The following is a 14,106-nucleotide window of genomic DNA, read 5'->3' on the forward strand; positions in this document are numbered from 1 at the left end:
AATGTTTTTTATATTAACATATTGAAAACATTATTAAATATCAGATAACGCTGAACGAATGTTCTATTAACGTTACTAGAAGAAACTTTGTTCACAACATTGAAAGAACCTTGCCAAAACATTCCCTCTTAGCTGGGACAACACAAGCATATATATAAAATATAGTTTATATATAGTTTGTTGGTTGAACACTATTTCATTTGAAGTTGTCATTACTAAAAAAAATTGATGCAAACGGTTTCGTTAATACATAATTTTTAAAAATAAAATCAAAAACCAATTCAAAATATTAATAGTTCTGTCATGAAACTCTAGATGGCGCAGGCTGAGGGGTCCTAACGCAAGCTGATGATATGTACAGCGTTAACTACATGGTACAAGCTGATTGGTTCATGTTGCATCTGCAGCCAATGAGCTTGCTGCTCACACATTTAAATAGCTAGTTAGCAGGGGTGTAATGATACCCTCATGTCACGATTTGATACATACCACAATACTGAACTCATGATACAATATTATTGCGATACTCCAAGACATATGGTAAAAGGTTGAAAAAAAAAAAAAAAAATGTACTATTGATTAAAATGCTAAATTTGGTATTACATTGGGGGTGGAAATGAATAGGCTTGGAGTAGGTGCTGGTAACCCAATGCACAGGACAACGGTGACACCAGAAAAAATATTCATGATTCTAACGCTGAAACAGATTTATTTTAGATGAATATGTTTGCACTCGGTCACTGACTAGATATATTTAAAATAACGTAGGCCACTTTTTACTGGTTAACATAAGACATTTGGCATTATCAGAACCCACAAATATTCCCCCATTGCATTATTATTCATTATATTCAATATTATACAGGTGCTGGTCATATAATTAGAATATCATCAAAAAGTTGATTTATTTCACTAATTCCATTCAAAAAGTGAAACTTATATATTATATTCATTCATTACACACAGACTGATATATTTCAAATGTTTATTTCTTTTAATTTTGATGATTATAACTGACAACTAAGGAAAATCCCAAATTCAGTATCTCAGAAAATTAGAATATTACTTAAGACCAATACAAAGAAAGGATTTTTAGAAATCTTGGCCAACTGAAAAGTATGAACATGAAAAGTATGAGCATGCACAGCACTCAATACTTAGTTGGGGCTCCTTTTGCCTGAATTACTGCAGCAATGCGGCGTGGCATGGAGTCGATCAGTCTGTGGCACTGCTCAGGTGTTATATGAGCCCAGGTTGCTCGGATAGTGGCCTTCAGCTCTCCTGCATTGTTGGGTCTGGCATATCGCATCTTCCTCTTCACAATACCCCATAGATTTTCTATGGGGTTAAGGTCAGGCGAGTTTGCTGGCCAATTAAGAACAGGGATACCATGGTCCTTAAACCAGGTACTGGTAGCTTTGGCACTGTGTGCAGGTGCCAAGTCCTGTTGGAAAATGAAATCTGCATCTCCATAAAGTTGGTCAGCAGCAGGAAGCATGAAGTGCTCTAAAACTTCCTGGTATACGGCTGCGTTGACCTTGGACCTCAGAAAACACAGTGGACCAACACCAGCAGATGACATGGCACCCCAAACCATCACTGACTGTGGAAACTTTACACTGGACCTCAAGCAACATGGATTGTGTGCCTCTCCTCTTTTCCTCCAGACTCTGGGACCCTGATTTCCAAAGGAAATGCAAAATTTACTTTCATCAGAGAACATAACTTTGGACCACTCAGCAGCAGTCCAGTCCTTTTTGTCTTTAGCCCAGGCGAGACGCTTCTGACGCTGTCTGTTGTTCAAGAGTGGCTTGACACAAGGAATGCGACAGCTGAAACCCACGTCTTGCATACGTCTGTGCGTAGTGGTTCTTGAAGCACTGACTCCAGCTGCAGTCCACTCTTTGTGAATCTCCCCCACATTTTTGAATGGGTTTTGTTTCACAATCCTTTCCAGGGTGCAGTTATCCCTATTGCTTGTACACTTTTTTCTACCACATCTTTTCCTTCCCTTTGCCTCTCTATTAATGTGCTTGGACACAGAGCTCTGTGAACAGCCAGCCTCTTTTGCAATGACCTTTTGTGTCTTGCCCTCCTTGTGCAAGGTGTCAATGGTCGTCTTTTGGACAACTGTCAAGTCAGCAGTCTTCCCCATGATTGTGTAGCCTACAGAACTAGACTGAGAGACCATTTAAAGGCCTTTGCAGGTGATTTGAGTTAATTAGCTGATTAGAGTGTGGCACCAGGTGTCTTCAATATTGAACCTTTTCACAATATTCTAATTTTCTGAGATACTGAATTTGGGCTTTTCCTTAGTTGTCAGTTATAATCATCAAAATTAAAAGAAATAAACATTTGAAATATATCAGTCTGTGTGTAATGAATGAATATAATATACAAGTTTCACTTTTTGAATGGAATTAGTGAAATAAATCAACTCTTTGATGATATTCTAATTATATGACCAGCACCTGTATATAGTAGCTTATACTGGCAGTAAAACTCTGTAAACTTGAATTTTTTAATCACACAGTAATTTTCATTTTGAGTGAACTATACACAATACATATTGTCACTATACACGATACATAATGTTTCATTTTTGTATTGCAATATATTGTGACACAATATATTTTTACACCCCTACTAGTTAGCGTTCACTATAGCAGTTTGCAACACGCTTTCAGAGGTTATCTAAAACCCTCCCCTTTCCCCAGCTCCACCTGTATAGATCTGCTCTGGGTAATTGATATACATATGCTATTTGTGCAGCAGCAGTAGGGCTGGGCAGTATATCGAGTTTGTACGATATACCGATATATTTTTAATATACGATACGGAATGAGGCGATACCGTTTATATCGATATACAGTAGTTTTATACGAGCGCATCTGAAAAACAGCGGTGGATGTCGCAGAGTGCTGCTGCGGGGGAAATGCATAATACAATGTGGCCTAAACATGAGACATGCTTAATATTAAGGGCTTTAAAAATAACTCTTAATATTAAGATATAGTTAACATGTAGGCCTATCGTTTAAAGCGGCTTGCCCCGTCAGATGCTCTGACAGATTCATGTGCTGACAGATATATGCGCTGTTTAATGCTTTTGTAATGTGGTGTTTTCCTAAGAGCATAACTTACATTTCACAGGTATATTCTCCATCTGTAAATGTTAGAAAGTCCATTTTGCTGTCAGGAGCAGACGAGCCTTCTACTAGCGAATCTCATTCTCCTCTAAACTTCATAGACTTCTGTGGACTTCCGGATTGCCAAAATTCTGACTAAAATATACATTTTGATAAAATGTTTGTTGTTGAACAATAAATGTGCCATATGTCGAATTTTAAACCTACAAGTAAGTGTATTTTTATGATAGCAGTAACTATATATATATATATATATATATATATATATATATATATATAATATAAATGTGTAGCTAATTAGTCTGTGCTTTTGTTTTTATTTTAATTTTTAGTCTAGTGAAGTGTAGCAGGATGTTAAATTAAGATTTTTAAAAAGTAAATACAGATTATTTTTTTTCTAAATCCAAATAGAAAAATGTAGAAAATACCGAGATACATACCGTATATCGCCATTTAGCCAAAAAATACTGAGATATGACTTTTTGGCCATATCGCCCAGCCCTAAGCAGCAGTATGTCTTACATACTTGCAGCAGCGTATCGGCGTATGTATTAGCCGTAGCAAGTTCCTGTACTTCAGGAGTCGACAATTAAGTTTGGCATCGGGCCAAAAAAAATTTTTTGCCACTAGATGGCGGGCCAGAACATAGTCAAAAAAGACTTGAATAAGCCCATTAATGGCATGTTTGAGTCATGCTCTTAACAAACTATGTTTTATTTCCTCTGTCCATATTGTGAATAATAAATGTGCATCATTTTAATTTGCTTGATACACAATGGAGCCTAACTTATTGTAATAATTATTTGACGTAGCCTACTTTTACACTCAGAATTATTCCTTGGCATCCTCACGTACTAAACTGCATTTTTTAAAATTGTTTGCGTGCTGGAGGTACGCTATTACGTCGTGTACAGAGTGATGTTAATATTTAAGCTAGCTGGTGAGAGAAAATTGCACTATCAAAGAGTCTAAAGAGGAAAGGTGACAGCGAAAATAGGGCATACAAAGAAGAATGGAAAGACAACTATGCATTCATCCTACCTGGTTTTGTGAATGCAAAGCCGGTGTGTCTTATCTGCAACGAAGTTGTCGCTGTTTGCAAAGAATATAATATTAGGGGCCATTAACATATCGCGTCTAAAACGCATAGAAAGCGCGCACGCGCCTCTTTCTCCTCCTTTCCAAAGCGCTTGCGCTCCCGTGGCGTCTGTCGTTGCTATGCAACCATGAACTGCGCTCTCCAGACAGATCTATTTCAGAACCAGCCACTATCAAAATAATCTGGCTGTGGGCGCGGGCCAGATATATTTGCTGGCAGGCCAGTTTTGGCCCGCAGGCCGCCTATTGCCGACCACTGCTGTACTTGCTCTGCAGCAGCAGCAGCAATAATCTACAACAACAGCAATAATCTACAGCAGCAACAGCAGCATCATAGCATATCTATTCTGTCAAGACCAAATACATTAACATTGTCATATCCATTACCATGATAAAAACCTTCAGAGAGTTGTCATGATAGAAATAATACTAAAATAACACTGGTCCCTTTCTCTAGAAACAGCTCCAAATCACAGCCCTCAGTGTGTAAACAGACGAGAGGAGATCAGTGGTGAAGTTACCTTGCGGGGCAGGGCTGCGTGTTACAGGACACCACACCAGTGGATGGGCGAGTTCGAGAGTTACAGTAAGACGTGTTCACCTGAACTCTCAGATCCTTGTAGCAGGATGATTTAGTGACCATCTGACCTGAGGAACCAACACAAACATATGTCAATTCATCACGTAAATGTAGTTTTTATAAAGTGAAAATCTGTGCTAACACATATAACAGACAAGATTTATATAAACCAAAACATGAATCCACAGCTGATATGAACATACTGGTCATAAAACCTTGTCCTGTGACATCATTCATGAACTCCAGGAAAGTTTAGGGTATTTAAGCTGAAGACAGAGCTTTCCAGAGGTTGTCCGGTGGGAGTTTGAGTCCTTGAGTTAAAGGACGTCCTAAAGCAGGTATTGACCCTTCAGCTGCCCTCACGTCAGGCTCTCTACACACTATCACAGAGGCTAATGTCAGGTCTGGTGTGGAAGAGCAAGAGGGTACGGCCCATGTCAGCACTAATAATGTGAACTATAGAGTAACACCTGCCACAGGCTGTCAGATATGCTTGAGAAAAGACTGAGCAACAGTGTTCAATAATGCTATTATAGCAGGTTTCACACAGATCAGTAGGTTTTTCAGAATCCCTTAAAAAGCAGTACACTGTAGCATACTGTAATGGTTATGTTTATTGTCATTGGTTTTGGTTTTTTCCCTATTTGTCTGTGTTCTGTGTCCATAGTTAGTTTCCTTGGTTGTTAATAAACCGCAAACCTGTTCGTAATTCTGTTAATCCTGTGTATTTAAACCCTGAGTTCTGTCTGTCATTGTCCCATATCGTCTTTAGTAATGTGGTGATCTCCTGAGTGTTCCTGTTTGGATTTGTTGAAGACTGCTTTTGTTTTATTCCTCGTCTTCGTGAGATCATTACAACCACTGACACATAACTTTATTACAGAAATTATATATTTTTAAAGAATATGCTTAAGTACAAACTAAATGTAATGTTTTGGATGCTTAACTGCATTTTATTTGCCACTAAATAAAAATATATTGTAAAAATATATTTTAAATTTATATTAAAAATAGTTTAAATTTATATTAAATGCAGTTAGTTCAGCTTAAGAGTGCATATGCTGACGCACTGACAAATGATTATTATTAAAACAATATTTTAAAATGTATTTTAAAGTAAAACTCTTAATTTGATATTATTATAAAGAGCACTTTTTAAAGTTTTCAAAAGTGTACTTCAGTGTGTTAGCATGAAAGTCCTTTTAAGTACACATAAGTGGCATTTTATTTAATTTTATTATCATTATATTAAGTCTATTATATTATCTGCATATACAGTTTTTAAAAAATATATCTTTGTAAGATTTGAAGTACACTACAAGTGCACATTAAACGATTTTTCAAAAGGGATTACAGGCTGAAATGTGTTCATTATAAAATGTGTCTGATTCATGAAAAAAATCACTTAGACTGATTTTGCCAACTGAATCTGATTCTGATTCAACTGATTCACAGAAAAGGTCTGATTCAAATTGACAAATCTGTTGACAAATCTGATACTGATGCTTTCATGAACTCTTATGAATGTGCCAAGTAGAGCTACGAGAGATGTTTCGATTTTCAGTGAATAATGATTGAAAATAGTACAGCAAGACGCTTGCAACACCCAGGTCATGGGTTTGATTTTCAGGGAATGCGTGAACCTATAAAATGCACTACCTTGAATGCAATGCAAGCTAAATCTGCCAAATGCATAAATGTAAATGCTATTCCTCATGCGTCAATAAATATACAGATTCGAATCAGATTTGTTTTCTGTGCATATTAATTTCATAATAAAAATGTGTAAATGTAATCAGCACATATGAATGATTTTAGGTGTATTACAATAACCAGGGCATCATCATGATCTTGATCTAGACCAGAATTACAGACTCACAGAAGGTCTAAAAGATCAGTGTGCTTTAAGCGTTTCACAGATTAACATGTGACTGCAGTATAAGGTCTGGCCATTAGCATCTACTAGCAGCATGTTCTGTTCAGACAGATGCAGTACCTCCTGCGCAGGTGGCTGAGCACTGCGAGCGAATGATGGCCCACGTGTAGTTGTGTTTCGGCTGGCTCCGTCTCTCTGTATGGTCTTTGGTAAGTGTGTACTCCCACTGAATGCCTGGGTTCCAGCCCTGCATGAGAACCTGTGCAAGGAGAAACATACAGGACCTAATGAACACCATAGGAAATCACACAAACATTCTTTTTTAATTTCTTGAGGACAATGAGTACACTGACTCCTTTGTTTTACGACAGAACGCCTCCCACACGCGGTGTCGCTGAACAATGTCTCTCGCTATCAGAACATTTCACATTCAAATGTGTTAAATGCAGGTAATTTTTAACCATAGTTCCATTTTGTACAGTAACAAGAATGTCTGCATGATATAAGAGCCAGTTACTGAACATATAAAAGTCCATAAAATAAAGAAAAGGAAAGATCTTTTAAAATTTGAAGTTAAAACACATGAGCTTAGAAATGTACTGTTTTATGTTGGTAGTTTATGTTGGTTTCATATGGTTTTGAGAAAAAAAAGCACGTTTAAAGTGTTTTTCAACCCACTTTGTATTGTTATAATGTTGGTAGTATATGTAAAAGAACAATGTTTACTCATTCTCCATGTTACCTGGACCGAGAAATTTATGTTTATTTGTCAGCAAAACTTGTGACAGCTCCAGGGCTTACATGAAAACTACAGATTATACTTCCGCATTTTTGTATCCACATCCACGGACAGTCGGATTTACAGAGGATTATTAACAGAACATTTATCATGTTATGAAAATGATATTGTACTTTGTCTACTCTTTAAAAAGCATTAAGGTAAAAATGAATCTGACTTGAAGAGGCGCTGGGCAGACTGATCTGTGTATGACATCAACGTACCGCGAGAGCGATTCGAAAGCATACATAGCTGTCATACACCGATTAGTCTCAGCCTCAGACATCACACCCACGGACTGTCGGCTGAACGTCTGATGCATATGGCAAACTTAACTGGAAACACTTCAGGATTTTCGAAGTCGTCATCTGTTCTACAGGATGTCTGGGAGACGTGTATCTTTAATGGTCAGCCTGGAAACAAATGCCGTGACGCCAAACCCCCTTGTGGAAGTAGAATGCCGTCATGTTTACAACTGTGACAATGAGCGCTTACCAGGATCAACTAAACGCTGGATTTTCAAAAGTATGTGAAGTTCACGGCTCCATTGTTGCAGTAAACTTTCACAATTTTCTTGAATGAATAATTTATTAGATGCACGCCAGTCTGTTATTGTAGGGACATTGACTTTACATTTTAACACCCCTACACATGACGCAGAACAAAACGAACTGCGATTGGCTGCGTTACATGCCAGTCAAATGTCCTCTTGGGCAGTCCTTGGCCAAGCTGCTATAGAGTCCAGACCTTCTGCCGTCAGTCTGAAGCTCTGGCTACAGGAGACTATACACTGATCGGTCTGCATTGCGTCACTTGAAGTCGAACACACAGCTTTCTTACCTGTAAGTGATGCCATTTTGTTTCGGGGTGTTGGCCGAAACTGAGTTTCTTTTAGTTTTTCACGTCTGTTTCGCCTAAAAACTGTGTTCGTGGTCATCCAGGTTGAAGATGACTACAAAAACAGAGATTTTTCAGATTTTCCATTTCTGCATTCTCTCCGTATTTACAATTCTTTGCAGCCTTTAGCCACTGCCTACAAGAGCTGGATCTCTCACTGGAAACCGAAAGTAACTCACTCCTGCTAAACGTTTATTCTTTGAATTCTTGCACCAGGGAACTGTACAAGTCAACACCATTATGACCAAAAGTTTGCAAAGAAGTATTTCCTACTAAAACAAGGAGGTATTTCACTCTGTTAAGCATATCTATAACAGAATGGTGGGAGTGGCCTTGGATGGCTACATGCTCAGTGCATTATGGGTGTTGAAGTTTTCATACAAAAGGAAAGACAACAGCCTTTTTTTTGTTTTCTCTAGTCAGGTAGCACTGATATAAAGTCCCCCTGTTGTAAAAATACAATTTTTAATGTTGTTCATATGTCTTTCTGGTGTTTTTAATATGCTTTAAGACAAACCATGTGCAAATTCATAAGTCAACACCATTGCTGAGTATTTTCTCTTTAAAACTGCAGTAAACCAAAGACAGTCTCAAACCCACGATTTTAAATCGCTGGTGTTTCTGACATCACAAACTACCTTGTAACCAATCATGTCAACGTGCTGGCGGGCTTTAGCATTTCATTAACTGACTTCAAGGGAGTCTCATATTTTTCTGTTGATATAAAAAAATCGGGTAGATTTAGCAATATTCGGTTGTTAAGTCTGATGTGACACGGCAGCGCTTCCGGGTCCAAACGCTCTATCTCATACCACAAGAAAACAACAAACAGTGCTAATATACACACATGATGTGGTGTAATACTACCAAAAAATTATAATCATATCCTTTATCTCCATCCCAAAATCCCAGATGGCCAGACAGTGATTCATCTTATAAATCGTTAATATATTAATGTCTGTGACACTGTGAGCACGGAGACTGTTGTGTAGACTGTAAGTATTTTAAATGTTTAACTTTTTAAAATGTTAAATGTTTAATATGAATAAATAGCGCTCATAAATGGCCATCGAGATGGCATTCTCAAGTGAAACGAGCCGGGGCTTGGTCCCAGAAACGGCGTTCCTTACATCACGATTTAACAAGCGGATAGCGGGTGTATGATGTATATAACGATGTTATGATGAACTATAGCCTTTCTCCAGTGATGTTCTGAGGTGTTCAAAGCGTTTCTAAGGATACTGATTGTTAGAAGGCAGCTGTCTGACTTGCAAACGGGAACATGGCTTGTGTAACATTAGCAACACATTATTAGCTGTTTGATGGCATAGTCAAGCAAAACACTAATCATATTAATTACCGTCATGAGTCCAACATTGTAAAAAGCGATACCATTGTGCAGCGTTTACCTCAGTAAGTTGACCGAGTGGATCTCGTCTGAACTTGTGCGAGTGAGTGGAGGTGGGGCTAATTATCATATTCATATATCCATGTATATTAAATGAGGCAAGGGTGTAGTTACATTCAAGCTATTTTAAAGGCATTAAGATTTTTTTTTTTTTCCACAGGAAAAAACATTTAAATATGTAATTTTGGTGATCAAAGATGAGTTTTAAGGGATAAAATTATTGACTACAGGGGGACTTAAAGAAAAAAAAAAAAAAAACCTTTCTACTGTATAGGCAGACAAGTTTTATTGAAAGCCAATTTTGCCAGTGGTGAAGTACCCCTTTAAAGGGATAGTTCAAACAAAAACAAAAATGTGAAGCCAGTTATAAATATGGACATTTTTCTTACAAAATAGCTTCAGTAGGACTTTATTAACCCCCTGGAGCCGTATGGATTACTTTTATGATGGATGGATGTAATTTGTTTTGCGCTTCCAAAAAAAAAAAAAAAAAAAAAAAAAAAATCAGCACCATTCACTCCCATTATAAAGCTTGGAAGAGCCAGGATATTTTTTAATATAACTCTGATTGTGTTTGGCTGAAAGAAGAAAGACATATACACCTATGACGGCTTGAGGGTGAGTAAATTATGGGATAATTTTCATTTTTGGGTGAACTATCCCTTTAAGTTTGAATTTAGCAATTGAATTTAGTGTTGTTTTCCAGTGAAAGTATTAACATATTTTCCTTACACCTTGAATAAACGTGTAAAAATTTTTAATCATTATTTCCGAAAAAGATTTTAAATATAGTTTTCAATGTAAACAGTATACTTACAATTATCATGAATTATTAATTATATATTAATATATGAATATAATTTAGTTTTTGGGAAGTCACACCACATGGCATAATGAAACTATCCTTGTCTTGTCATAAAAAGGTCAAATTCTCTGATATTTTGACTTTGATTTGGCAGACAAACTTCTTAAAGTTTTTTTTTTTTTTCAAGAATGTAATTTGCTATAGCACTTCTTTGTGTCAAGCAAGATTCAGCACTCTTGTTTACATCAAGACTAAATATAAATCTATGTTATACATTTCAGTGTAGATGAGATTTAGCACGCTTTACGCTATAACACAGACTTTGGCAAGCAGCAGTATGACACACCAGCCCAGTGCTCTCATTAAACACGGTGAATGCCAATGAAGTAGACTTATTACAGAGCACAATAAAACTGAATAAATAGAAAAATGTGTTGTTATCTAAATAATGTACTTGGCCAGTTATATAATTATGGAAGACAAAAAAGTTAGGCATCTACTACCTCAACCACCAGCGTCTCATTAGTGGGTCCAGTGGAGGTGAGGCTCTCTGGACGGTTGTAGGGTCTCTTGTAGTCAAACACAGCCCCAGCAATGGAGTGTTGTCCAGGCCAGTCCACTGTCCAGCGTCCATTCAGGTAATACTTCCTCTGCAGGTTCCTCAGGGCCAGATAAGAGCTGGAGGAGTTGAGCTCCGTCACGCGAATACTGCGCGCTCCAGCCGGTATGGTCACCACACGGTAGTACTCTACACAAGAGACATTGCAGAAATCATTAACATTATATTAGGTTATAACAATAGTTTTAAATGTAATTAATGTTTTACTTATTGTTATATTTTGTCACTTACGAGGTTCCATCTTGTTTAGAATTAGGGTTGTCAACTGATAAAAAAATAATAATAAAAATATACAGACACGGATTTCTGTAACATTTCCTGATTAATTGCACCTAACATTCAAATTTTAAATCATAAATATATTTTCACAATTTATCCCCAAATTATTGTGGAAATAACATAGGACAGTATTTAAATATAAATGTTTAAATATAAGCAAATATTTTATATATTTTTTTGGAAATATATAGTTGCTCAGTTTATAGGGATAAAGTAAGTAATTATAGCCATTCAACTTTACAGTATAATTGAAAGGCCTAAACTGCAAATTAGCAGACTTTTTTATATGCCATTTAAAAGACATTAGCATAGCTACTTCAGGAAGGGAAAAAGCGGAAAAATAAATAATTGCGTTAAGTATTTTACAGGGAACCTATTATACCCTTTTTTTAAAGTCTTGATTTTGTTTTTGAGGTCTACTAAAACAGGTTTTTATGCTTGAATGTTCAAAACCACATTATTTTTCACATATTTCACATTGTTGCATCACCTCTCTTCTCAGTCTGTCAGTACCGCTGTTTAGTTCCTGTCTCCATGAAGCTCCTCCTTCTGAAAAACTGCAATGTGCTCTGATTGGTTGGCTGTACCAATGTGTTTTGATTGGTCAACCGATTCTAGTATGTTTGGGAAATGTCATGCCCCTTACCATAACAGTGAGTTTCAACACACTACTAACACAACTCAACCAGGCCCCGCCCCTTTTTCTTTCTTTCTTTTTTTTTTTTTTTACATATACCTTGGCCAGGAATTGTTTAAATGAGGAATATTGTGATGTGTTTGTTCCTGGAAGAAAACTCAAGACCACAATGGAGGCATTTCAGGGAGTTACACTGATATAGAGAATGACTCCCTTTGGAGTGACTGTGCTTTGTAACTATGCAGACCTTTTTCATGCTCAAACAGCAACATTACACACTAAAGAAATTTGAAAATGAAAAAAAAAGAAGCCCTTTTAAATGCATTACATTTTTTCCCAGCCCTAGTTAGAATGCTGTTCATATAGACAGATTGTACATGCGTTCAGTGAATAAAGACACATACGGCTCATATAATGTTGTTTGGTGTATTGTCCTTTGTAGATCTTGCAGGTGGAGTTGTCGCCCTTGCAGACGCCACACAAATCCGGCACAGCATTGGATCCCAGAACCCTGTCACAGCCCACTCTCTGGAAAACACAAATCATGACCTTTCAGCAAGCACAGAAGATGAAGTACACTTACAGTTACAACATTTTAGTGTAATCAGGGTAAAAGTCATGGGAGAGGAGGAAGTGCCTCCATGACAATGTGATTTGCTGTTTACACTGCCAGTGTGATAATGTCCACATATAGTCCCAAAAGCATTGTTAGCCAGCTACACTGTAAAAAATTTACAACCAATGCGATTCAAATGACGGAGGTGCGACAATATTACTAGTACGGCTTCGGGACTAGTTGGTTAGTCTCTCCAAACAATGCATTGTACTATGGTAAATAATTAGCAAGTTCGTTGATCTGGAAACACACCCCTGAATAGGTCAAACTGGTGGAAATGAGTGGATCATTTATAAAAAAAAAAAAAAAAAACAACTCACCAACTCAGATATCAGCCCTTTCTGTCATGTCCAAATCAAATCGAACTTTAAAAAATGATCTGTGACTGCACTGTTTAGCGACTGCACAGTAGGTGAGAATAAACCTGCACCTCTGTGCCTGCGACCATCAGGTAAATACAGGTTTATCAGACACACGCTCAAATGTAAACATGTTGTGTTAATAAAGAGGTAGGGTACAACGGGGCTAAAGCCTAAAGTATACTTCATTTTTTTTTTTTACACATACACGAGCGTACGTGCACAGTCGAACGCACAGCTTTGCAAAGTATACTTCTTTTGACTGATACACGTACAAAGGCTTTCAACGCATGCAGTTTTGAGCAATCTCTCGCCACGAGTTACAACCCATGTAAATACTGCAAAAAAAATTAATTGCGCATGTGTGACCTGCACGTACAAAGTATAGTTACAAAAATCCGGCGGTGTGCGTACAGTACGTGCATACTCTTCAGATGACGAAATTGACACTTGTGTACGTGTAAAACACAAAGTATACTTTGGGCTTAAAGGTGCACTGGGGTACAAGGCGCATTTGACTTTATTCTCTTTTAAACCACTAGATGGCACGAAAATTCAGCAACTTAAAGTTGATTCTGCGCTAATTTGATCTAATATTTAATGTTTTTTAAAACGTTGTAGAATTATGTAACAAACGAGAATCGATAAAATTATGGACTATATCTTGAGACAAAGGTCTTGTTAATGTTTTTCAGTTTTGTTCAAGGTAATTAAAGCAAACATTTTTCAATAACGAAAGATTATGTAAAAGTATGGTATTTTGGGTAAAAAGTGCCCCTACTGTTGGGGTGAAAGGCACAATAATTAACATGATAATAAACAGCTGGCTGACTTGATATGACACGATTAGATTCAGATGGTAAATATCAAATATGAAGTGGGGTGTCCACCTTAGAGATAATCGCCATATTTAATGAAATCATCATATTTAAAAATATGATATTAATCATGTCATATCATAAAATATCCCATTTGTTGTTACTACTGTAAAGCTATATTAAATTAA

At 37.0% G+C, this 14,106-nt stretch overlaps 1 protein-coding gene across 1 annotated transcript in view; it reads right to left on the minus strand.

The window, feature by feature from the left end:
• The window catches only part of LOC127497765 (A disintegrin and metalloproteinase with thrombospondin motifs 16), a 104,057-nt gene that overhangs the window by 26,032 nt on the left and 63,919 nt on the right, over positions 1–14,106 (minus strand). Inside the window, exons 15-18 of the mRNA XM_051866499.1 lie at positions 12,530–12,653; positions 11,094–11,338; positions 6,823–6,961; positions 4,768–4,894 (exon numbers count right to left, since the gene is read on the minus strand). Coding sequence (XP_051722459.1) covers positions 4,768–4,894; positions 6,823–6,961; positions 11,094–11,338; positions 12,530–12,653 — 635 coding nt within the window. The remainder of the gene's footprint in view (positions 1–4,767; positions 4,895–6,822; positions 6,962–11,093; positions 11,339–12,529; positions 12,654–14,106) is intronic.

The sequence above is a fragment of the Ctenopharyngodon idella genome, chromosome 16 (assembly GCF_019924925.1).
Source record: "Ctenopharyngodon idella isolate HZGC_01 chromosome 16, HZGC01, whole genome shotgun sequence".
In the NCBI taxonomy this organism is placed as follows: domain Eukaryota; kingdom Metazoa; phylum Chordata; class Actinopteri; order Cypriniformes; family Xenocyprididae; genus Ctenopharyngodon; species Ctenopharyngodon idella.